This window comes from Populus trichocarpa, chromosome 1, assembly GCF_000002775.5.
Source record: "Populus trichocarpa isolate Nisqually-1 chromosome 1, P.trichocarpa_v4.1, whole genome shotgun sequence".
Lineage (NCBI taxonomy): Eukaryota > Viridiplantae > Streptophyta > Magnoliopsida > Malpighiales > Salicaceae > Populus > Populus trichocarpa.
The window spans coordinates 48,683,180-48,708,995 of NC_037285.2; the positions used below are offsets into that span (position 1 = coordinate 48,683,180).

Here is a 25,816-nt window from a genome sequence, read left to right on the forward strand (position 1 = left end):
GCCAAAATATTGCTGGCCTCCAGGGTAGCAAAACTCTAGGGAAAGAGAATCCTTCAACGGCTCCCATGCGGTGGCTCCAGATAAGTGACCGTTTGTGGGGCCTTCCTTTAAACTCTTCCAAAATATATAACCGTTACAAAGCCCTCCACTTTTATCTCAGCAAACAAAATAGACACTACAGCTCAAACTCAACCTAATTTTTTTGAAGAGATCTAAAATTAAATTTCAAGATTTGAGGTGGGTTTTCTTTCATTTTGTTGTTTATGCTGTTTCGTTTTTTAAAGTACAAAACTTTCTTATATATGCTGTCTTGTTGTTCTTTTTGATGTTTCAGCTTGGTGTTAGAAGGTGATTTGAAAGTTGAAACCATGACTGTTGAGGTTAAGGTTGAAGAAACTAAGGTGGCTGAGGTTGTTGTGGTTCCTCAAGAAGAACCCGAGAAGGTGGTTGTTGTTGAAGAGAGAAAGAATGATGTTAATGGAGATGTGGAGGTGAAGGAAGTGGATGCTGCTGATAATGATGGGCCTAAAACAGTTCAAAAGAGTTCTTCTTACAAGGAAGAAAGCAATTTTCTTTCTGATCTTAAGGAGTTTGAGAGGAAGGCCTTGAGTGAGCTGAAATTGAAACTGGAAGAGGCAATTCTTGGAAACAGTTTGTTCAAGAAAGAAGGGGCAAAGAAGAAGGAGAAGGAGGTGGAGAAGGAGAAGGAGGTGGAGAAGCCAGTGGAAGAAGAGAAAGAGAAGGAAAAAGAAACCAAGGAAGGAGAAGAGAGTGGGGAACAAGAAGGTGAAAAGAAAGAAGATGTGAAACCAGAAGGAGATAATGTGAAGGAAAAAACAGTCCTGGAATGTGAAGAAGAGAAAAGTGAGGTTGTTATTGAAGAAAAAAGTGAAGAAATTGACAGGGATATTTCCATTTGGGGAGTCCCTCTTTTCCCTAGCAAGGGATCAGAAGGAACTGATGTGGTCTTATTGAAGTTCTTAAGGGCTAGAGATTTCAAAGTTAACGATGCACTGGAGATGCTCAAGAAGACCCTTCAATGGAGGAAAGAATCCAGCATTGATTCACTCTTGGATGAAGAAATAGGAGTGGATCTAAGCTCGGCATTCTACATGAATGGCATCGATCGCGAAGGCCACCCTGTGTGTTACAACATCTATGGGGTGTTTGAGAATGAGGAGCTTTATGCAAAGGCATTTGGAGATGAAGAGAAGCGCAAGCAGTTCTTGAGATGGAGATTTCAATTAATGGAGAAAGGTATTCAAAAGCTTGATTTGAGGCCTGGTGGTATTGCTTCTTTGCTTCAAATCAGTGATCTCAAGAATTCTCCTTCCCCATCAAAGAAAGAGCTCAGGACTGCCATGAGCAAAGCTGTCACCCTTTTGCAGGACAATTATCCAGAATTTGTTGCAAAAAATGTGAGTGGTCTAAATTTGATTGGCCAAAGTTGTTTCTTGTTTTGATGTTGATCTTGTTTTGATTCACCCATGACGGTAGATTTGGAAAGAAATTACATTGCCAACGCACATCATGGTAGATTTAGACAGAAATTAGAAGCCAATGTGACTATGACTTGTATAGTCTTTGATTTTCTTCTATGTTTTTGAACATTGCAGATATTCATAAATGTTCCATTTTGGTATTATGCTTTCAACGCCCTGCTATCTCCTTTCTTGGCTCAAAGAACCAAGAGCAAATTTGTCGTTGTTCGCCCTGCCAAGACCACCGAGACATTGCTCAAGTAAATAATCTCCTTTTTTCCCCTTTCTTGAAATAAATATCGAAGTGTTCATTAGAATCTGACAACTTGAATTTAATTAATGGCAACTACAGGTATGTTCAGGCCGAGGAAATCCCTGTCCAATATGGTGGCTTCAAGAGGGAGAATGATTTCGAGTTCTCCAGCGAAGATGGTGAAGTTTCAGAACTTGTAATCAAAGCTGGATCAACTGAAACCATTGAGATCCCTGCAGCAGAGGTACTAATTAGCAATGATCCTTAATGATTCGTTTTTCCTGCCCTTTTTTCCTTCCACGGAGATGCCTGTTTTTCCTGTATAATTGTTGACAGGAACAAGGAACAGAATGCCTGACTAAAACTGGTTTTTGGTGACAGGTTGGAGCCACATTGCTTTGGGACCTGACAGTTGTGGGATGGGAAGTGAATTACAAGGAGGAATTTGTGCCAAGTGATGAAGCTTCCTACACCATCATCATCCAAAAGGGCAAGAAAATGAGCTCAAATGAAGAGCCAACTCGCAACACTTTCAGGAACAATGAACCTGGAAAGGTAGTTCTGACCATTCAGAATTGGTCAAGCAAGAAGAAGAGGGTCCTATACCGATACAAGACCAAGAAGAATGCTTCCTATTGAGACAAGACTCCATTCTTTTATATTATCAGTCTTTTATTTGCCGTGACAATTCTTTTCTAGATAGAAAACATTGATTCTTTTCAGGATTGATATCTATATCTATATCTGATCGTGTGATTTGATTTGTTATTTCTGGGGTTCCTTTTTCAGTTTCTTTGTTAAAATTTTGTGAGAAAGAAAGATTATTTTGTGGAAAATGCAATAAATTAAGATTGATGACCATTTCCGTATCTTGATCCAGTTACTTTTTCTCCTTGTATGCATGAAGACAAACCTAGGTCTCTGGTTTCCATATGAAAAAACAACAAGAAGAAGAAAGTGTGTGCAGGCAAGTCAACATCCAGGCAATTGCTAACTGGAAAAAACATGGACAACACTTGTGAGGGTGTCCATGGCCATAATGCGTAAATAGGATCTTGTCATAGCAATATTTCCAATACTTCAGCAACAAATCATGGGTTGAAAGAAATATATATATAAAAACCATGAGCTCAAAAACAAACACCATAAAGTATTAAATTGGAATTATTTTATAACGAACAACCTTAATATAGTCTTACTTTGTTGTTGATTTTTTAGATTAAATTATTTTTACTTTTTAAATTGAAATAATTATTTATGAGAAATGCATAATCTCTCTCTCTCTCTTAAAAAAAAAGAAGAAGAGAGAGGCATGAAACTTTGTGTCGCAATTATCAATATAATTGGCTACCATAAAACAATAGCTAAAATGATCTCACTATTTTGATAAACGATGTGATTGTTTCTTGAATCAGTCTAGTTATTTCTCAAAATGACTGCTTGTTTTTGTTACTGAAAAAATTTCCCTCCTCTTTTTCTCAGGTTGAAACCTTCATCTTTGAAATCTTGAGTTTTCCTTTCCTTTCAAGATCAATTCATGTTCATATAAATTTCATTCTTAACACACCAAATGATGAATTTTTTAAGGACACACTTAAACACTACAAATCCTTTTTTTTCCCCACAAAACTCACAGCCCCATCTTTATCCAGACCCATCTTTATCCTTAAAGGTTTCTTTTCAAATTTTACAAAAAATTACATTTAATTCCATTCCGTATTCATATAACCTCATTAAGAATCATGATTTTTTCTAATATTACTCAAAACCCTAGAATTCAAGAAACTTATCATTCAATTTAGTTTTCATGCAAATAACTACATATATTTCATGAAAGATGTTCCCTTAAAATTCATCATGAGTGAATTTCAACAAAGAACACACACCAAGTAATCCTTGTCTTAGCTGAATTATCTACCCCTAAAATTCCTAAGATTTTCCTTCAATTCATCTTGTTATTCATCTTACAATCCCTTGCAATCCCTCTAACTTAAGTTTTCTACAAACCAACACAACCAATTATGTTAAAATATCCTTCAATTTTTCAATTCAACATAAAACCTAATTTCAAGAATTTGAGGGGCTTACACTATTTTCTATAGTAATATAAAGATTTGATGTTTAGAGAGCCTTAGCAATTAGTTTTATGTCAATTCAACCTTGATTGATCATTCCTCTCGTCCACAATCCCTTTGCTTCTTCTTGCTTCTCTTGAATTAGTTCTTGAAATCTTTATGGTTCTTTTTAATTTTTTTTATGAGTGTTTCTCTCATTTAAAAGAATTTCATACAATCGCATCACTCTCTTCTTACAGTGATACTCTGGAGGCTATGAGTTTTTTTTTCACAGAGAATATAAGTTCAAGTTCTTGTCTTTGTTCTTTTTCTTTAATAATCATACCCTCTCTCTCTCTCTCTCTCTCTCTATTATATTGGGAAATGGTTTCCCTTTTTTTTTTAGTTTTTAGATTCCCTACATTACAAATTCTTGTGCTTCCCTCCTAAATTGTTCATGAAGTTCAGCCATACTCGTTGTATACAATCTCAATCCTTTTTTTTTAAAACATGGAAGGTTAACATGCACGCATAGCCAAAAAGGAAAAAAAGCCTAGTTGAACCTGATTTTTATTTTTATTTTTAAACAAGCGAATGAGTCATTTTCTCAATCTTTTATTTTTTAAATAGAACGTGTCATCTATAGAAATATTTTTCTGTCACCTTCGGAGATTAAAAAAATCAGGATCCAAGTATTTGGATTTCAAAACCTAAATTTTAACAACTTTCATCTAAAGAATCCCCAAAAACATCACAAAAAACTTTAATAAACTCATTTCAATCTTAAAACACCTTTTAGTTAGTCAAGAAACTGAAAACAAATTGAATAATTTTTTTTTAAGGCTCCAATCTATATTTTTCGACATGGATAAAGAGCAAAACTACCTCCATTAAACTCTCATCTCCAAGAAGAATTCATTGACACCGATATTGATGTTTTTTTATGGCTAGAGTGTGGCCCTTCAAACATTTTCTCTTTCCTCTTATTTCTCTAGTGACCTTTTCTCATCTCATCATCTAGGAATTGAAATGTGAAAAAAATAAAGTTTAAGACTAAAATATAAAAACCTCCCTGTTTGCATGTTGATGAATTTTCAAAATTGAATAATTTTTTTTAAGGCTCCAATCTATATTTTTCGACTTGGATAAAGAGCAAAACTACCTCCATTGAACTCTCATCTCCAAGAAGAATTCATTGACACCAATATTGACATTTTTTTATGGCTAGAGTGTGGCCCTTCAAACATATTCTCTTTCCTCTTTCCTCTTACATTTTCGATGCAATTCAGTCAATTTTTGGTCATTTTGTATGTTTTGACCTTTTCTCTTATCGTGTGCATGTTGATGAATTTTCAAAATTGAGAAACTTCTAAAAAAATCATAAAAAGAAAATTAACCAAAAACAGTTTAATGAGCATAACAATAATTGAGGAGAAGATAAGGGACCAAAGTGAAAATAAGTTAGTTGCTCCCTAAGAAATGAGGAGAAAATGAAAGGATTTTGACTATATATAAGGGAGATTTTTAGAAAGGAGGAAAAAAAAAGAAATTGAAAAAAGCTTAAACAAAAATAAACAAATGACATATCATTCGCTATCTATTGAAAAAAATGATGCCAGCAAGATTCGAACTCATGACATATTACAATTTTTCCAGCTAAGCCAAGGTGTTGTAATAATTGACTTTTAAAATTTATTAAGGTGATTCATGTTATTTGTTGAAAATAATGGTGCGAGTGGGGTCCAAACCCCCCGTGACCTGTATTAAAAAACCATAACAAACCACAATTTTTTTTAGTAATATAATATAATTGTTGACTAGTGAAATCAAGGAGGAGGATATAGAGAGTTTGGTGAGGTAAGATTAAGAATGTGTTTCATATTGTGGTAGTGGTAATGGTTTACAATATTCTTTTTAGAAGTTTTTTTATATTTTAAAAATTATTTTTGATATCAGCATATCAAAACGATCTGAAAACATAAAAAAATATTTTTTAGCAATTTATTTTTTAAAATTTGAAGGAACGTGATTTTAACTGCATTTCCAAACATGCTTTAAATTTGGCCAATACATATAAAAAAGGGTCCAAAGTTATTCTAAATTAATTATGCCTAATGAACCTTATAAATACACCCAATTACTAAATCTATACAGCTCTTATTCTTGTTTGTTTTTTCTTCTTTTGCACATAAAAATTATGTTTGGGTTAAAGTTTGGCACATCAACATTAAATCTTTTTATGACAACCGCCAAAAATATATTACTAGGATTTGTAAACATAAATCTTAGATTTTTTTTTTTGGATTTGAGGAAACCCCACCCTCCGGAAAGCGCACTTTATAAGTCTAGGTGAGCGAGTAAAACCCCGGCTGTTCCAGGCTCTTACAAGAGATGCATGCCCTGACTCGAATTCAAGACCTACTGTGTAGATTTCAAGCTCTTTGCCATCACACTATACCCCACCATAAATCCTAGACGTTGACGATGTAGAGGTAAGTTGCTTTAAGAATTACTCTGAACTATGTTTCTCCTTCTAAACTTATTCCTGTAGGAATGGAAATACGAACGTAAAAAATTTAGTAACATTTTTTTGTACTTTGACCAAATTGAATGACTTGTAAAGAGAAGGCTTAAGATTAAGAAAATAACAAGAAGAAAACCTGAATTATATAAGTTATTTTATTAATATTATGTACTTTAAGCTTAGAACTTGTACCAATGCATCACTATCTTGTAATGCAAAATAATGCAAAATTAAAAACTTGAGGGATCAAATTGATTTTTTTAATGGGTTTTGAATAATAATTAAAAATGAAAAAAATGGCTCTTTTCTTTATGTTAATCCTGGTTCTTGTTCTTTTAAACCCACGACCACGTGGTTGATCTTGCATTTTTCCAACTAAGCTAAGGTACTTAATTGTTGTAATGGACTTTTAAAATTTATTAAGGTGATTCATGTTATTTGTTGAAAATAATGGTGCCGTTGGATCCAAACCTGCGACCTCCTATTAAAATTATAAAATTATAGTTATTAAATCTGTATAAGTCTGGGAGGTTAATCAGTAATCCAGTTAACTTGGTAGCTGGACCGGTGTAAAAAATCAAAATGAGCAAAGACTTAGTAAAATATATTTGACTCGTGACCCGGTGATCTGATAAAACTATTTTTTAAAAAAATATTTTTTTTTCATAATTAGATATCCTTTTTTTTTATATATTTTTTTAATAATTTTTTTTTGGTTCGTTGTTCTTGTTCTTGTTTCTAGTTCTGCCTTCTGTTCGCTTCGTGTCTATCCTCTTCTTCTCCTTCGTCTCTGTGTTCTCCCCCCTGGTTTTCTCTATGTTTTTCTCTGTTCTATCTCCTCTGTTTTCGTTTGGTTGGTTCCTCTGTTTTTCTTTCTGTCTTCGTCCTCTTCTTCTCCTTCGCGTCTGTCTTCTTCCTTTTCGTTTCTGTCTGTTCAGGGGGGGGGGTGTAACTGGAGACGAAGCTGGTGCTCGTGCGTTGGTTGGCCAATGCTTCTCTTTCTGTTTCTGTGTGTCCACTTCATGTCTATCCCCTGTTCTTGTTTTTGTTCGTCCTTTAGTTTTCTCTCCTTGTCCCTGTGTTTTCTCTCCCCCTTTCCTTGTGGCCTTTGTCTGGCTTTTATAAAGCCGGAGAATGCCATGCGTTCATGCCTTGGTAACGGCATGCATCGTGGGGCAGCTGGCAGGCGTCCCTTTTTTTTCTTCTCGGCCTGGTGAGATGAAGAAGATGAATAGTTTTCTTTGAAAGGATGCCATTTTTTAACTGAAATGGCTATTTTTAATTTGCCAGCTAAGTTCTGACATTTAGCAATTGTGCCTTATTCATGGAAAATCTTTCTTTTTGTTTTTCAATTTTGCTCCTGGTTCAATTGCAACTAAACCCCTAGATTTCAGCGTCATTTACAAAATAGTTCTTGGTTTTCAATTTAATCAATTCAGTCCTTAATTGGCTCTTCAACTTTTAATTCTTTCAAAATTACCCCATGAAAAAATCAATTAACCCCCTATAGTAATACCACCTATTCATTTTGGTCCTTGTATTTTTAATTTCTTGCAATTTTAACCCAAATCAGCCCTAAACTTTGATATTTATTCAATTAAGTCCTTGATTGCATTAATTGATTAAATCAAAGTTTAATTTCGTCCTCAAATTTATCATTTCTTTCAATTTTGATCAAATTGACTCTCAAATTTATAATTCATCCTTATTAGTCCTTAAACTTTCAATTTGTGTTGTCTTGATCCAATTCTCAAATTATTTTTTATTTATTCATTTTTTTAATTAATTTTTTTTTAAAATTCAAAAATTAGATTATGACAAACTTGAACTTAGATTATAATACTTTTAACACACACACACACACACACACACACATATATATATATATATATGGATAATTCTAGATATTTATACTTGGATTATAGAACATGAACATGTACATGGACGTAGAATTACTGAAAAACAATCATTCATTACATTTGGTAATTAAAGAATATGTTTTCTTCTCTTTTAAACATCAATAAAATTCCACATTTTATAGTGTAAATAATATTCAATTATCTAAGGTAGCTAAGGATGTAATGTTTGCTCGCTTATTTTGGATATAATGCTTGGCAAGTGTTTGATGTTTGGTATGTTAAAATGTTTCTCTCTATATTTTTTCTCTCCAAGCTCATGGATTGATGCAAGCATCTCTATTTTTCTTTTTGGTTTTGTAGCGAGGTGGTGTTTTCGGGCTAGAACTAGCGTACCATTAATAAATTCATGAGAATCTTTTTTCTCAAAATCAGCTTAGGTCTGAGGCACAGGTTGTGTGCGTCAATGCAGATATACTTTTAAAGAATATGCTTTTAAGGCTCAACATATATTTGAGGATTTTAAATATTTAGGATCACTTTTCTTTTATCTCTTTTCTCTCGTGAAGTCATTTCATGAACTTTGTTCGGATATACTCTATTTTTTAATGAAGAGTCTTGCTTCAGGAATTTTACCTCAATCTAAGAGCTTCATCAAACCATCATATTCTTTTTCTCTTCCTTTCTTTTACCTCTTCATTTTCTTCCTTTTTTTATTATTACTTTTGCTTCCTCTTTCTTGTCCTTCCCTTTTTATGATAATGCCTTCTAGTTTTGGGTTCTAATTTTCTAATTTTCATATATCCAAGTATACATTTCGGAAGTTTGCTCACATTGTTTTTTGCTCCAAGTGTGGAGTGTGATTTTAATTAAGATTTTTACGAAGAAAAACTTATGTAAGCTCTCTAGATCTTAATTACATAGCAAACCTTTATTTATTAATTACTAAAACACAACTCAATATATACAAAGTGGAATTCTATTCATGTCTAATCCTACATGAAGAAGACCACCAAGACACAACTCAATATATACAAAATGGAAGTCTAATCCTAGCTACATGAAGAAGACCACCATATCTTCTACTATCTTTCATTTTTTTTTCGTCTATCAATATATATAATATTTCTGATATACTATCACCAAGATGTGAGAGGAGGGATGCTTTGTTCATTTCTAAAGAAATTAGCCGGATCAACTTTGGTCTTCACATGCACCAACCGGTCAAAGTTGTTCTTGAAATATTTGGTACCCCAAATTCTTGCTTGTTTGTAACTTGTGTTGCCTAGGCTGTTCATTCCCAGATCAAGATCTCTATAATTGATATATGCTTGTCGTGGATTTTTTGTAACATAAGGAGTCATATAGCTGTAAAGTTTTCTGATCCAGCTTGTATATATTTGAGATCTCTCACTGTCTTGATCGCCCCAAAAGACTCCATAATGAATTTGGAATAGATTTCCAGCTCTATGTGGAAATGGAATGCTGGTCTCGGAAATTTCGTCCATTTTGCCCCCATAGGCTGTGAATTGCAATTGAGCTACTTCGGCATCCAGTTGGTTAAGCCTTTCCCATATTCCTTCCAAAGCGATTTCAGGTAAAGGCTCTTTCACATAGTCTGTTTTTGCCTTGAAAGATACTGTGTATCCTGGACTCCTATCAAGCAAAACATCCAAGGATGTATTGCGTGGAAATTGCGCGAAGTAGACAGTAGACTCGATCCAACTCATCTCGATGCAGTCTTCTTTAACCAAACCGAGCTGGGGAAAGCTCTGTTGCATCATTGATAGGAGTCTATCGACTCCACCAAGAAACAAGGAAGTGTATACAGCGAGTATTGTTGTCTTACCTTCCAGAGAAGTGTTAACTCTCGAAAGGAAAATTCTGGAAAATAGATCTTCGTCAAACTTTCCTATTGCAGACTGCCACTGATGAACGAGTTTTGTTGCATTTTGTTCCAAAGTTCTAGTGACATTGAACACTGTCACAGTTGGTGGAACTGTGACCAATTCCAGTTTCCACTCAACAACAACTCCAAAGGTGTTGCCTCCACCTCCTCGAATGGCCCAAAACAGATCTTCTCCCATCGATGCTCGGTCAAGGATTCTACCTTTAACATCGATTAATTTGGCATCAATAATGTGGTCTGCAGCAAGGCCATATTTACGCATCATCATCCCATGTCCTCCTCCACTGATGTGCCCACCGGATCCCACAGTTGGGCAAACACCCGCTGGGAAGGCAAGAGTTCTACTTTTCTCGGCAATTCTGTAGTAAACTTCTCCTAGTGTAGCACCAGCTTGAACCCATGCAATTTTGTTTCCTACATCAACAGTAACTGTTCGCATATTGATTAGATCAACAACCACGAAGGGTATAACAGCAACATAAGAGAGACCCTCATAGTCATGGCCACCACTTCGGACTCTAATTTGCAGGCCATGTTTCTGGGAACAAGCAACGGTAGCTTGAATGTGGGCTACATTTAGAGGTGTAACAATAACTAGTGGTTTCGGGGTGGCACTTGTGTTGAACCTGCCGTTTCGTATAGAAAACTGCAAGACAGATGAATATGAGGAGTTGATTGGGGTGTAAACGACCTTAGAAATGGCGTTAGAGTTTTGATAATGAAGGCATTGAAGAAAATCCTCATGACGATCAGCTGAAGCTACCCATGAGAATGAAAACAGAAAGAGAAACAGGAATGGGAACATTGAAGAGCTTAGAGAGTTCATGATTCTTAATGTTTTGGGCATATAGAAAGATGCAAGAGACTCCCTTATTTATATAGTTCTGAAGGGTGCTTGTTTATGAAGATTTTGTGCCGTATTAATCTAGAAGATGATGACAAGTTAACCATGATCTGGATTACAGCTGAGAACATCGAAAAAGGGAACGTGAAAATTTCCAAACAAGGATCGTAGCCAACTTGTTCACAAGACGCGAAGTTGACAATTTATGGCAGCATTTCTTGGTGAGTGAGCTTTCTTCTTATTTTCTTGTTCTATTACATGGGCATTGACAATCCAGCCATTTAATTTTCAATATTTTGAATTTATTCAGACGATTGAAATAATAATCACATCAAAGGATTAATAGACTGAGTATTCTCGCTATCAATATCTTGAATCAACGATAAGCTAAACTTGTAACGTAATTACTCCTACAGATGATGACCCTATGGTCAAAATTCTACGGAATTTTGAATGTTTTCTCATTACAATAATCCTATAAACCACCGATGGGAGAAAATGATCCAACTGATAATTTTCAAATTTAAAACGTGCAAGTTAAACCATAGGGCTAGACGATGTAGAACAATATCAAACAACTTATTCCAATTTGGTTTCTTATCCTCGAAAACCAAATCATTCCTAACATTCCAAATCCCCCATAAAATACCATAGGATGATATTGTAAAAGCTACTCGCTGAAATTTGTCTTTAACCATTATACTCCACTATAGCACAGCTTGATCTATGCTTTTCGGCATACACCAACTAATATATGCTAGGATTTGTATTAATACTTTGAATGTCATCTTGAAATTTTATAGTATATATACTAGAGATTAGTTCTAGATGATAGTTGAATTGTCTCCCTACTCTAGAAAGAGGCACATTGTTCAGAAAACTAGGCACTTGTACTCAATGCTATAAATGAGAGGGAGCCTCAAGCCCACTTCTGTAGGGACAAAAGATTATAACAGAGATGAATTCCTTAATCCCTTCAATTTTGCCATTTTTGGCCATCATTCTGCTTTCTTTCTCATGGGCAACTTCAGCTCATACTCATGAAGATTTTCTTCAATGCCTTTCGGATTATAACGAAAACGCCAACTCCATTTCTAAGGTAATTTACACCCCAACGAACTCCTCATATCCATCTGTCCTGCAGTTTTCTACGGAATTTTGAATGTTTTCTCATTACAATAAATCCTATAAACCACCGATGGGATTTTCCTTCAAAATGATCCAACTGGTAATTTTCAAATTTAAAACGTGCAAGAGAAACCCAGTTGAGATGAGTTAATAAATAAATTTCGTTGCAACCGATTAGCTACTATTAATTATCGATTGAAAGGATTGGAATAGTGGATAATCTCTATTAAATAATCAATTTAATCTAAAATCTTAGGCTATTTAATAAGATTTCAAGATATAATTTATATTATTATTTAACACACTCTTTTAAATGACCCATTAAATAAATATGCTTAATTTTGAGTCTTGTAAAGACCCATATTATCTTATACTTAATTTTTATTAAATAAATATGAATGATGAGATTCGAACTTGTGACCGCTTGGTCATTAAGGCTTTGATATCATGCTAAAGAACTAATTCAACCTAAAAACTTAAACTTTTAGGTGAGTTTTCAAGATATAATTTATATTATTTTCTAACAATTTCAGGAATAAAATACATATAATTTGGTCCCAGTTGAGTTTTACCTTAATTCTTGTAAAGAAACGTATGAAAATCAGGATTCATTGAACACTGCTGCCTATAGAAGTATATCACGTCTCAAAGTCTAAGGCAAGCAACTTGATATATAGCTAGGTTGATAAAATAATCAACAAAAACAAAATGTCATGAAGACAGCCAATGAGGTTTCTATCACGAGAATGTCACACTTGCATGATTTTTGTTGAAATTGCGGTTTTCAGCACGTGAAAAACTCAAGTAATTTTATCAAACAAGGCTCAAATATATATTGAAAAAGTTGTAGCGAACAGGGAAATTTGTCTGAATGCGTTGTTATAAAATATTTTAGGGTTTAATAGCATTATTATTTCGTCCCTCAACATTAGTAATTCTGTTAATTTCAAGAATGGTCCAAATTTACGTTCCCCATCAACAAAATCGTAGATCCATCACCCAAAAATAGGAGAAAACTTTCAATCTTGAATTCTTCAAGCATGTTTGATTTTTTATTAATATATAAAAAATTCTGTCATCCGATTTGCAAATTCAGGATGTTAGGTTAATCAACAAAATCTTGATATGAATCCATGTCTTCATGGTAAATACTAAAACGAGTTTAAAATTAATTCCTCCTGGAGTGCACAGAGAAAAATGCAGGAATGAAATCATTTGTTACACGAGAAATTTTAGCGTAAAGCCGTTTATACGCTTTGTTGTGGTATCTTGTGGTCTATTTAGATTACCCGTAACAAATTAATTACTAATTTTTAATGCAACTGATCCTAATTGGGATAAAATTTATGATTTAACTTTTCATTGTTTAGCTCAATGGTTTCGAGTTAGATTTCAGAATTTTATTTATACAGGTATTGGATCTAGCTACATGTTCAGATTGTGTGATGAGGTGATCCAATGCTTAAGATTAACATTTCTTTGCTTTTTTCTTTGCAAGTTTTTCTTTTAGTCAGTTTACCATTTTCTTAATGGCACCGACTAAATCTTATTAATATTCTCTTTCAATTACTAAAAAAAATACATGACATATTGATAATATTAATTTTGAAAAGTAAAACCCTAATTTTTCAATCCATTAATGTAGCATCAACAAACAATAAAATCCTATATATCTTTGAATATATGGCATAAACAAATTAAAGAGTTGCTAGACACCCACCAGTCAAATTAACTCAATTTTTTTTCCCTCATCATCCACTTCTAATTCAACATAAAAGACATTAATTTATTTGATGTATGCAGCACAAGAATTTTATTGTAAGTCTATAGCTAAATCCTAACACTCTAATTATTAATTAAACAAAATAATTGTTGCTGATATTTTTTAGTTGATATTTTAGCCAAACCCTAACGGATAATAATAAACTGGTTACGATATTCATTTTGCGTTTTTTAAAATATGATAAAAATGATTTTATCTCTTTTTAGAAATATGCATGAAAAACTTTTAGAATTTAGCCGTATGCATGAAAACCAAACATATTTATGTTTTTGAAATGAAAGTTTATTTTCAATTTTTAGATTTTTTTTTATTTTTGTGTTTTTTTAAGCTTTGGATAAAACCAAATATTTTTAATATCGGGTTCGTATCTTACAGTGTAAGTCTATAGTGTGATATCATGCAAAATTATCAGAAAAACATGCGAGGGACCCATAAATACTTTTAAAATTCCCTTTGAAATATTTGATTTTTTTAAAATATTTTTTTTAATATTTTAATAGTATTATATTATTTTTTTAATATTTTAGGGGCTGGGCTAAAATAAGTCTAGCTCGACTCGAAGGCCCAACATCTCTTTTTTTAATGTTAGGTCGGGCCTGGAGCCCAATCCCAATCCGATCGGGTTGGGCCGACAGAAGGCCCAACATCTCTCTTTTATTTTCTTTGGGTTGAACCCGGCCCAACCATCTGGGTTAGGTTGAAATAGATCCAACCCAGGCCCACATGGTCACTGGCCCACCCTAATGACCATGTTAATTATTTGGCCATTGCATGTATAATTATGCATGCAATGGACACTGAGGGGGTTTCAAGAAGAAAAAGAAGAATAAGGCTTGCTTGGGCGGATGAGAAGAGCTAATGGTGGTGTTCCTAGTGGTGTAGGGTAGTCCAGTGTGTAGCTAGTGGCGATGATGGTGGTGAAGGCACGGCGGGGGGAGAGAGAGAAGGCTAACAGAGAGAGGATAAACAAATTGGGGGAAAAGAGCTGATTCTTCCCCAATTTTGGCCTCTAATTTCTTATTCCTCAATGCTTGGAATCCATCCCTATTTATAAGGAGTGAAAGAGGGATATTTTATCTTTGGGACAAATCTTGGTCCTTGATTCAAATGGGAAAGATCCTAATCGTTGGCTCAAAGGTGCGATCATGGACTATGAAAATTGGTTGCTAAAGGCTTGTCGAGTTGACTACTTTGGGGTGGCGTTGCGATGATTGTAGGGGTAGTTGGCTGGTAAGACCTACTCTGGGGCTGTGCTGATATTGGGCAAGATGAGCAGAGGGTAGCAGAAATGGCGTGGGCAACAGAGGTGGATTGAAGAAGGTCTTGTGTAGAAACTCATGGGTAAGGAGATGGCTATGAAGGTCAACATATGACAGTGGATCTATCTTGATCACGAGGCTAGTTACCAAGTCTTTGAAATCACCATGAAAGCCATGAAATACATAGAGGTTGAAGTCTTCAAGGGAGATAGGCCGGCCAACAACAGTCAATTCATCAAATAATGACTTTGCTTGCTGCATGTACATAGCAATCGATGCATCACCTTGCCGAAGATCATGAAAGGACCCATGGAGTTGCATAATGCGAGAATTAGACGGAGAGGCAGAGCTATCTCAAGAGTGTGCCAAACACAATGAGAGGTCTAACAATCTACCACAAGGTGTAGTACATCCATGGAAATAGAAAAGAGTAACACACTCAAAATAAGTTGATCCTGTTGCTTCCAATGAAGAAAAGAGGGGTTAATTGTTGAAGAAGAATCAACAGAACTATCAGAAACATGAGAGGGAGGACACGGTACTTAGCCATTAACAAAGTGGAAGACACCCTGACCAAGAAGATATGACTTCATCTGCATTCTCTAATAGAGATAATTGGTATTCGTAAGCTTCAACGAAACAACTTGCTAAGTGTTGGACAAAGCAACTATAGCTGGAGTTGATGTCCCTATGATATGTAGGGGGACAATTGAAATATGGGAAGAAGAACCATTTTTCTATTGTGTAAGTGGAGGAGGCTGCTGGTGTGGGAAAGCACCATCGACAACAACTTATGAGTGGCTGGCCGGTTAGGCTACACCACCAGTTTGGTGGAGGGAGAAGTTGGCAGCAACAGAGTCCATTAGGAAGAGAGAGAGAGGAGTTTTGATGTGTTGAGACTCTCATACCAAGTTGAGAAGAAGTAGGAGGCTTAATCTATTAGTTAGTCAACATTTCTTATTTATATGTGTCGGGCTATACAATAGTAAAGTTAGAGATTATAACACTAGTGTGGGAGCAGGAATTAAATAGCCGATGCTTTTAGAAGGTGTAGAAACCACATAAGTTTAGTAGTGGTTGAGGCTAAAGCACGATATTTAGCTTTCACTGAGGAACGAGACATTGTAGCTTGCTTTTTAGCTCCCCAGGATAACAAGTTATCGCTCATATAGATAGCAAATTCAGTCGTAGAATGGCAATCATCCCTGAAGCCTGCCCAATTCGCATCACAAAAACCATGAAGTGCAATGAGAGGAGCTTTTTCAAAATTAAGACCAATATTAGGAGTACCTTTAAGGTATCAAAATATACACTTAACAGCAATGAGATGAGTGTCTCAAGGATGTTGCATAAACTGACAAATGTTGTTGACTGCATAGGAGATATTGGGGTGTGTTAAAGTGAGTTATTATAGCGAACCAACAAGGCACCGATAATAGGTTGGATCAGATAGGAGAGCTACCTCATTAACAGTCAATGACATACCAGAGGCCATAGGAATGGACACTAGTTTCGCACCATCCAGACCAAAATTTTGAAGCAGAGAAAGTAGATAGTGAGTCTGAATGACAGTGATGGTCAACTCATCTTGTGTGAATTGTAGTCCTAAAAAGAAATGAACATCTCCGAGATCATTCATGTGAAAAGCAATAGAGAGATGAGAAATAAAGCTCCTGATTTTTTAAGGAGAGCTCCTTGTTATAAGTATGTCATCGACATAAATTAAGAGCATAATTATATCTGAACCTTGATGGTGAGAAAACAAGGATTGATCAGAGGGACATCGATGGAAACCCATATGCTGAATATAAGTACTGAACTTCATGTACCAAGCTATATATCAAGAACCATGAGTTCTGGTGGGATTGAGAAATGGTCTGGTTATGTGCAATATTGTGACCACGAGAACCATGAGTTCCATGAAAGTTTGTACTGGTTCTACCATGATGGCTATTTATTGTGCTATACATGGAAACATAATCACTGCCTATTATGCCGTACATGGAAAGCAATCACATATACAAAACATAGTAAGGAATTAAATATGAGAGGAAGTCATGGAGATAGGATCATGGTTGACAGATTGTATCTTTTCACTATATTTAATGCATTAATCAAAGGAAAATCTGACTACGTGAAGAAACCTATACCAGAAATCGCTTTTGGAAGGTATTTGAGAAAGGATGAATCAATTAGAGGTTGAGATAGCTGAATTGCAATTCAGTGCATATGGAGGAAGAATGAATGAAGTATCAGAGTCTAGCCTTCCATTTCCTCATAAAGTAGTCAACTCGACAAGCCATATGCATGAAAACCAAACACATTTATGTTTTTGAAATGAAAGTTTATTTTCAATTTTTAGATTTTTTTTATTTTTGTGTTTTTTTAAGCTTTGGATAAAACCAGATATTTTTAATATCGGGTGTGTATCTTACAGTGTAAGTCTATAGTTCAATATCATGCAAAATTATTAGAAAAATATGCAAGGGACCCATAAATACTTTTAAAATGCCCTTTGAAACATTTGATTTTTTTTAAAATATTTTTTTAATATTTTAATAGTGTTATATTATTTTTTTAATATATTGGGCTGGGCTAAAATAAGTCTAGCTCGACTCGAAGGCCCAACATCTCTTTTATTTTCTTTGGGTTGGACCTTACCCAACCATCTAGGTTAGGCTAAAATAGATCCAACCCAGGCCCACATGGTCACTGGCCCACCCTAATGACCATGTTAATTATTTAGCCATTGCATGTATAATTATGCATGCAATGGACACCGAGGGGGTTTCAAGAAGAAAAGGAAGAATAAGGCTTGCTTGGGCGGAGGAGAAGAGCTGGTGGTGGTGTTCCTAGTGGTGTAGGGAAGTCCAGTGTGTAGCTAGTGGCGATGATGGTGGTGAAGGCACGACGGGGGGAGAGAGAGAAGGCTACCAGAGAGAGGATAAAAAAACTGGGGAAAAAAGCTGATTCTTCCCTAATTTTGGCCTCTAATTTCTTATTCCTCAATGCCTGGAATCCATCCCTATTTCTAAGGAGTGAAAGAGGGACATTTTATCTTTGGGACAAATCTTGGTCCTTAATTCAAATGGGAAGGATCCTAATTGTTGGTTTAAAGGTGCAATCATGGACTATGAAAATTGGCTGCTAAAGGCTTGTCGGGTTGACTACTTTGGGGTGGCGCCATGATGATTGTAGGGGCAGTTGGCTGGTAAGACCTACTCTGGGGCTGTGCTGATATTGGGCAAGATGAGCAGAGGGTAGCAGAGATGGTGTGGGCAGCAGAGGTGGGTTTCCACACATGGATTAAAGGAGGTCTTGTGTAGAAACTCATGGGTAAGGAGATGGCTATGAAGGTCAGCATATGACAGTGGATCTGTCTTGATCACAAGACTAGTTACCAAGTCTTTAAACTCACCATGAAAGCCATGAAATACATAGAGGTTGAAGTCTTCAAGGGAGATAGGCCGGCCAACAACAGTCAATTCATCAAATAATGACTTTGCTTGCTGAATGTACATAACAATCGATGCATTACCTTGCCGAAGATCATGAAAGGACCCACGGAGTTGCATAATGCGAGAATTAGACGGAGAGACAAGATGTTTCTCAAGAGTGCGCCAAACACAATGAGAGGTATGAAAATCCACCACAAGGTGTAGTACATCCATAGAAAGAGAAGAGAGTAACACACTCAAAATAAGTTGATCTTGTTGCTTCCAACGAAGAAAAGAGGGGTTGATTGCTGAATAAGAATTGACAGAACTATCAGAAACATGAGAGGGAGGACACGGTACTAAGCCATTAACAAAGTGAAAGACACCCTGACCAAGAAGATATGACTCCATCTGCATTCTCTAATAGAAATGATTGGTATTCATAAGCTTCAACGAAACAACTTGCTAAGTGTTGGACAAAGCAACTATAGCTGGAGTTGATGTCCCTATGATATGTAGGGGGACAATTGAAATATGGGAAGAAGAACCATTTTTCTATTGTGTAAGTGGAGGAGGCTGCTGGTGTGGGAAAACACCATCGACAACAACTTATGAGTGGCTGGCCGGTTAGGCTACACCACCAGTTTGGTGGAGGGAGAAGTTGGCAGCAACAGAGTCCATTAGGAAGAGAGAGAGAGGAGTTTTGATGTGTTGAGACTCTCATACCAAGTTGAGAAGAAGTAGGAGGCTTAATCTATTAGTTAGTCAACATTTCTTATTTATATGTGTCGGGCTATACAATAGTAAAGTTAGAGATTATAACACTAGTGTGGGAGCAGGAATTAAATAGCCGATGCTTTTAGAAGGTGTATAAACCACATAAGTTTAGTAGTGGTTGAGGCTAAAGCACGATATTTAGCTTTCACTGAGGAACGAGACACTGTAGCTTGCTTTTTAGCTCCCCAGGATAACAAGTTATCGCTCATATAGATAGCAAATTCAGTCGTAGAATGGCAATCATCCCTGAAGCCTGCCCAATTCGCATCACAAAAACCATGAAGTGCAATGAGAGGAGCTTTTTCAAAATTAAGACCAATATTAGGAGTACCTTTAAGGTATCAAAATATACACTTAACAGCAATGAGATGAGTGTCTCAAGGATGTTGCATAAACTGACAAATGTTGTTGACTGCATAGGAGATATTGGGGTGTGTTAAAGTGAGTTATTATAGCGAACCAACAAGGCACCGATAATAGGTTGGATAAGATTGGAGAGCTCCCTCATTAACAGTCAATGATGTACCAGAGGCCATAGGAGTGGACACTGGTTTCGCACTGTCCAGACCAAAATTTTAAAGTAGAGAAAGTAGATAGCGAGTCTGAGTGATAGTAATGGTCGACTCATCTCGTGTGATTTGTAGTCCTAAAAAAAAATAAACATCTCTAAGATCCTTCATGTTAAAAGCAACAGAGAGATAAGAAATAAAGCTCCTAATTTTTTAAGGAGAGCTCCCTGTTATAAGTATGTCATCGACATAAATTAAGAGCACAATTATATCTGAACCTTGACGGTGAGAAAACAAGGATTGATCATAGGGACATCGATGGAAACCCATGTGCTGAATATAAGTACTGAACTTCATGTACCACGCTATTGGAGCCTGTTTTTAACCGTAGAGAGCTTTATGTAGTTGGCAAACATGATGAGGACGAGATGAGTCTTCAAAGCCAGGTGGTTGAGATAAATAGACACACTCTTGTAAATCACCATAAAGAAAAGCATTACTTACATCAAGTTGTTTAATTGACCAGTCGTGAGACAAACCAAGTGTGAGAATTAATCGGATGGTACCATGTTTAACCATTGGACTAAAGGTTTCATCATAATCCAGGTCAGGAAGTTGTGTGAAACCACGAGCCACTAGTCGGGCCTTATACCGTTCAATTGAGCCATCAGATCGTGTTTTAATTTGAAACACCCATTTACTGCTAACGAGGTTCATGTCTGGTCTTCGAGGAACCAAAGTCCACGTGTTGTTGTTGGAATGAGTAGTAATTTCAGCTTGCATGGCTTGCTGCCATTTTAGATCAATGAGAGCTTGCTTATATGTTCGAGGCTCTTGTGTTTGGTTTGCAAAATTAGCTAGAAAGCATGCAGGTATTGGATATCTTGAAGAAAAGAAAACCTTAGCCTTTAATGAACCTGTTTGAGCCCGTGTGATCATATGATGACTTCGACGTGGAGCAGAGTGTGAGATGACCTTAATTGGCAAAGAAGACAATTCTGAAGCATCCTGAATGACAGTGTTAGTAGGAGGCTCCTAGCATGGTGCGGACTGAGGCATTAATGCAAAGTGTTGAACATGAGGATATGAAGAATGCACATAGTCAACATGATTGGCAGTTGCAGGTAAAGAATCTGATGGAATAGATTACAAAACAACAATTTGAAGAGGCCTGGGAAGAGCACGAACTTTGAAAGCATGAAAATCAAATTTAGTGGACCCTTGTGTAGACCTGAAGGGAAACATTAATTCATCAAATTTTACATGCCGAGAGATATATATGCGACTTGTTTGCATGTTTAAACATTGATACCCTTTGTGATGTGTAGAGTATCCCAGGAACACACAATGAACAGATTTATAGTCCAATTTGGACCTTTCAAAACGAGTAAGTAATGGGTAACATACACAGCCAAAAACTCGTAGAAGAGTATAGGATGGTGGCGATCCAAAAACAAGCTTATAAGGAGACTTGTTACCAAGAATAGAAGTTGGAAGCCGATTGATAAGAAATACTGCAGTTGTGAATGCAGCTATCCAAAATCATGGCGGAATGGAGGCATGTGCCATTAATGTTAAACCAGTGTCCACAATATGCCGATGCTGATGTTTGGCCAATTCATTTTGCTCTGGTGTACCGGGACACGATAATCTGTGAATAATGCCATTGGATACAAAACAATCTTGTAAACTTTGGTTTACAAATTCTCCGCCACCATCACTTTGAATTATTTTTACACAAGTATTGAACTGTTAACCATTCGCTATAGAAATGCAGGAAATATAGTGGCAACATCAGATTTATGAGCCATAGGAAAGTGCCATATGTATCGAGAATATTCATCGACAATAATTAAATAAAATTGAAACCCATCATAGAAGGGGATTGAGGCAGGTCCCCACACATCGTTATGAAGAGTATGTAAAAAGGTAGTAACATATGTCTCTCGAGAGCTAAATGGTCACTTTGTTGATTTACCCAAAACAAAACTTTCACAAAAACCAACAGTGTTATTCAGTGATGATAAACATAAAACTTAAAGAATGCAAGATTAAGGATGTCCAAGCCGAGCATGCCACAAGTTGCTAGGTACTTTAGTTAATAGCAGACCAACTAGAGAATCTAAATGCTGTCGTAACTAGATTGGATACAAGCCATCAACCATGAAGCCCTTAAGTAGCACCTGCTTCGTCCTCATGTCCTTAAAAAGAAAGCCCCAAGGATAAAATATAAAATAACAATTATGTTCCTTTATAAGTTGAGAGATAGATAACAATTTCTTTTAATATCAGGGACGAGAAGAACATTATTTAGTTTGATATCAGTAGCAGGTAGTGAGACTTGTCCAATACCAGATATTTGTAATCCATTTCCATTTCCAACCATAACAGAATCACTTCCAAAATAAGAATGAATACATTGTACTTCACTTGTATTAGATGTTATATGATGATTTGCTCCAGTGTCGGGGTACCAAGTTTCCTCTGTATCGACAACTTGGAGTGCATCAAAAGCTTTGAATTGTTTTGCTTCCTCCTAAAAGGCAAAGCATCCATCTGTTTTATGATTCGGGCCTCCACATCGAAAACAAGTTATGCCTTCACGTCCGCGACCAGCGCTGCGCCAACCACGATTTGTGAATGCTTGAGTGAAAGTTCCAGAATTACCTCTAGTTGAGCGTGAAAAACGAGCATCTTTCTGATGAGATTGAGAAGTGGTTTGGTTATGTGCAAATAATCTTTTAAAGAAAAACTGCCTTTGTTGAGCGACTGCATCTCGCCCTTCATTTGTTGAAGACGATCCCGAGTATAACTACCATAAAGAGTCTCCAAAACATGCCAAGCATCATGAGAGGATTTACTACTGATGACTTGGGAACAGGGGACCGTCGGACATGGAGCTATTGATCCACCCAAGGATCAATTGATCAGTGTGCAGCCAAATGGCTGCCGCTGGGTTGGTTCGAGACACACCATCTTCACCAATGATGGTTTGCGACGGGCAAGGAACCTAATTTTACACATAACCAAGAAGACCATTGCCATGCAGAATGGGAATGACTTGGGCTTTCCACAAAAGATAATTGGTGGAGGCTAGCTTAATAGAGATATTAGGTAAATGAGGAGAAGAAGGTGCGAATTCAAGAGAAAGAGAATTTGACACCGGTGGGATCAAAGAAGTAGAAGACTTCATCGCTGGTGATACCTCTAGAATCTTTGATACCATGTATGAAAACTAACGTGCCTTTCTGTAGTATTGTATTCATCTTAAATAGAAATTACAAGTGTGAGTAACGGTTATCTATATATAGCTAACATCATGACTGTCTATTGTGCTATACATGGAAATATAATCACTGTCTATTATGCTGTACACGGAAAGTAATCACGTATACAAAACATAGTAAGGAATTAAATATGAGAGGAAGTCATGGAGATAGGATCATGGTTGACAGATTGTATCTTTTCACTATATTTAATGCATTAATCAAAGGAAAATCTGACTACGTGAAGAAACCTATACCAGAAATCGCTTTGGAAGGTATTTGAGAAAGGATGAATCAATTAGAGGTTGAGATAGCTGAATTGCAATTCAGTGCATATGGAGGAAGAATGAATGAGGTATCAGAGTCTAGCCTTCCATTTCCTCATAGAGCTGGGAATTTATATCAAATTGAATACTTGGTGATTTGGTCTGATGAAAACAGTCAGACATCCGAACGAAATATAAGTTGGATAAGAAGGTTACACAGTTACATGACTCCTTATGTTTCAAAAAACCCTAGAGAAGCATACGTGAATTATAGAGATCTTGACATTAGAATCAATAAACTTGCAGGCAATACAAGTTATAAACAAGCAAGCATTTGGGGTAGGAAATATTTTAAGAACAACTTTGATAGGTTGGTTCGCGTGAAGACTGCGGTTGATCCTGTTAATTTCTTTAGACATGAACAAAGCATTCCTTCTCTCTCTTCGTGGTGATATACAGGAGAGAAAATCATTACAAACAGTATTATGATATATATTGAAGAACATGTTTCTTGTATTGATTTGTCATTGTACTGTAATATATATTGCACTCTCAGTGTAATGATGTTTTAGCATTTAGCTAAACAAATTAATAAAGTTTTGCCTTGTAATAATTTTCGTTCTTTCCCTCATGTAGTAAAAACAATCTAATCATTCTACCTACTTTTTTGCTAGATTGATTTTCATTCTACCTAGTTTTTCTACATATATTTTTGCATACTTTAATACAAAATTCCGGGTCCATATTAATTATTTTTCAATTTAATAATATAATTATGTGGAGGAAGATTATCTCTATCGATTAACTTAATTAACCAAAAAAAAGCACCGAACAATGTTAGGATTGATGTATAGAGGAACGGTAAGCTCATTTGCACATAGTCGCTCGATTAGGTTAGGATCTTGACTCAAATATAGCATATGTAATGACCATCGAGGATTCAAATCCTATGTGAGATCCCATATAAATAATTCCTCATGAATGTCCAAAACCAATATGGATTGCCTATTTAAAATCTGACGAAAGGGGAACATAGTTTGAGTAGATGAAAAGCTGAATTAAGAACACACAAAAACTAATCTAAAAATACCTTAGAGTTAAAACAATTAAATATTTATTTAATAAAGCTTATGATAGACCGTTTCTTGAATATTCCATATCTATCTATTTAAGACTAAAAAAATTTACCAGAAGCCTTGCTCAAACCGGCACCACCAAGAATCAACACCAACCTTTGATTAAAAACTAACTAGCATTTTTCAAGGATTAGGTGGGGAGCTCAAGATGTGAAAGTTCTAATCAAGAAATTTATGACAAGCAAAGATTATGTTGAACACTAACAAGTATTGTTATAGTACAAATGGTAATTAATTCCTATTTTTTAAAATGCAGTTGTTTGAAAGACTTGGCATTCCTACTTGAACATTAGAGAATGGCGGGACTTGATTTAAAAATGCGGGAGGGCTACCATCTATATATTGTGTACTATAAAATTAATTAAAAATCTTGTTAAGATAAAAAAATAAAAATAGATATTAAAAGATGAACGTTTAAAGTGATGGGCTAATATATAGTGCTTATTAAAAGCCAAGTAAAATAAAGAAAGCCAAACTTGAGGGCCTTATATATAGTCAAGGAGGCAAGCTCTTTCTTAATGAACTAATAAGATGACAATCTATTGTTAAACTTAGTGTTATTAAACTCTCCTTTTCTAGTAGGTAAATAAGGTAACCTACAACCCGAGACTTGGTTTACACCGGGTTTTTTGTCGAACTAGGTGGGTGTTGATTTAGTCAAACCTGATTAGTGTTGCTTATTGTTACTTATTTTTTGAACCTCAAATAAATAGAAAAGAGAAAATAAAAAGAGGAGAGAAAATAAAAAATTGTTGAAAGAAAAAAAAGAAAAATATATCAGTGAGAAGAGTATATCAGAACGTCTAGGAAATTGCCGAAGACTGGTTGAGGAAGATCAAATTTATTAAAGACTTAATTGCAAGACAAATTGATTTTTAAAAGTCAATTTAGAGTTTAATTAGAAGAAATTAAAGTCTGGAGGTTGAATTGCAATTTTTAAGAGTTAATTTCATCAAATTAGGGGCTTAATTGCATAAATAATGAAGAAATCCAAAACCAAGGATCAAACTAGGAAAGGAGCGTCAATATGCAGGCTAAAATTGACCAAATTCGGGGTTAAATTGAAGAAATTAGAAGTTTATTAGTCAATTGAGGATCAAAATGCACAAATTCAGAACCAAGAACTAAAATAAAAAAGGCGGCAAACTTAAGGGCTGATATTTGAGTTTGACGGAGGTTAAATTGCATGCAATTAAAAAGCTTTTGTGTTAATTAAGGGTGCATGTGGTACAATTGAAAGAATAAGGACTAAAATAAAACTTTGCCAAATAACGCTTATTCTGAAAGTATTCATTAGCCCAGAAACAATGTTTACATGCATTTGTCAAAGGACT

The 25,816-nt window shown here is 35.6% G+C and overlaps 1 protein-coding gene and 1 pseudogene across 1 annotated transcript; one reads left to right on the plus strand and one right to left on the minus strand.

The window, feature by feature from the left end:
• Positions 1-71: 71 nt before the first annotated feature.
• Positions 72-2,595, plus strand: LOC7480392 (patellin-4). Its single transcript, XM_002298983.4, has 5 exons — positions 72-237; positions 335-1,418; positions 1,617-1,741; positions 1,834-1,978; positions 2,116-2,595. The coding sequence occupies exons 2-5, from the start codon at positions 369-371 to the stop codon at positions 2,371-2,373; spliced, it is 1,578 nt and encodes a 525-aa protein (XP_002299019.1). The 5' UTR covers positions 72-237; positions 335-368; the 3' UTR covers positions 2,374-2,595.
• A 6,485-nt stretch (positions 2,596-9,080) lies between these two features.
• LOC7480393 (tetrahydroberberine oxidase-like) lies at positions 9,081-10,943 on the minus strand (annotated as a pseudogene).
• Between the last annotated feature and the right edge of the window lie 14,873 nt (positions 10,944-25,816).

What these genes read in the sequence shown, in the direction of transcription:
- LOC7480392 (XM_002298983.4), top strand. Translation starts at nt 369, where the DNA reads ATGACTGTTGAGGTTAAGGTTGAAGAAACTAAGGTGGCTGAGGTTGTT. An exon ending in CAGAATTTGTTGCAAAAAAT is followed by an intron (nt 1,419 to 1,616) that starts GTGAGTGGTCTA and finishes TGAACATTGCAG; the next exon opens with ATATTCATAAATGTTCCATT. An exon ending in TTGAGATCCCTGCAGCAGAG is followed by an intron (nt 1,979 to 2,115) that starts GTACTAATTAGC and finishes TTTTGGTGACAG; the next exon opens with GTTGGAGCCACATTGCTTTG.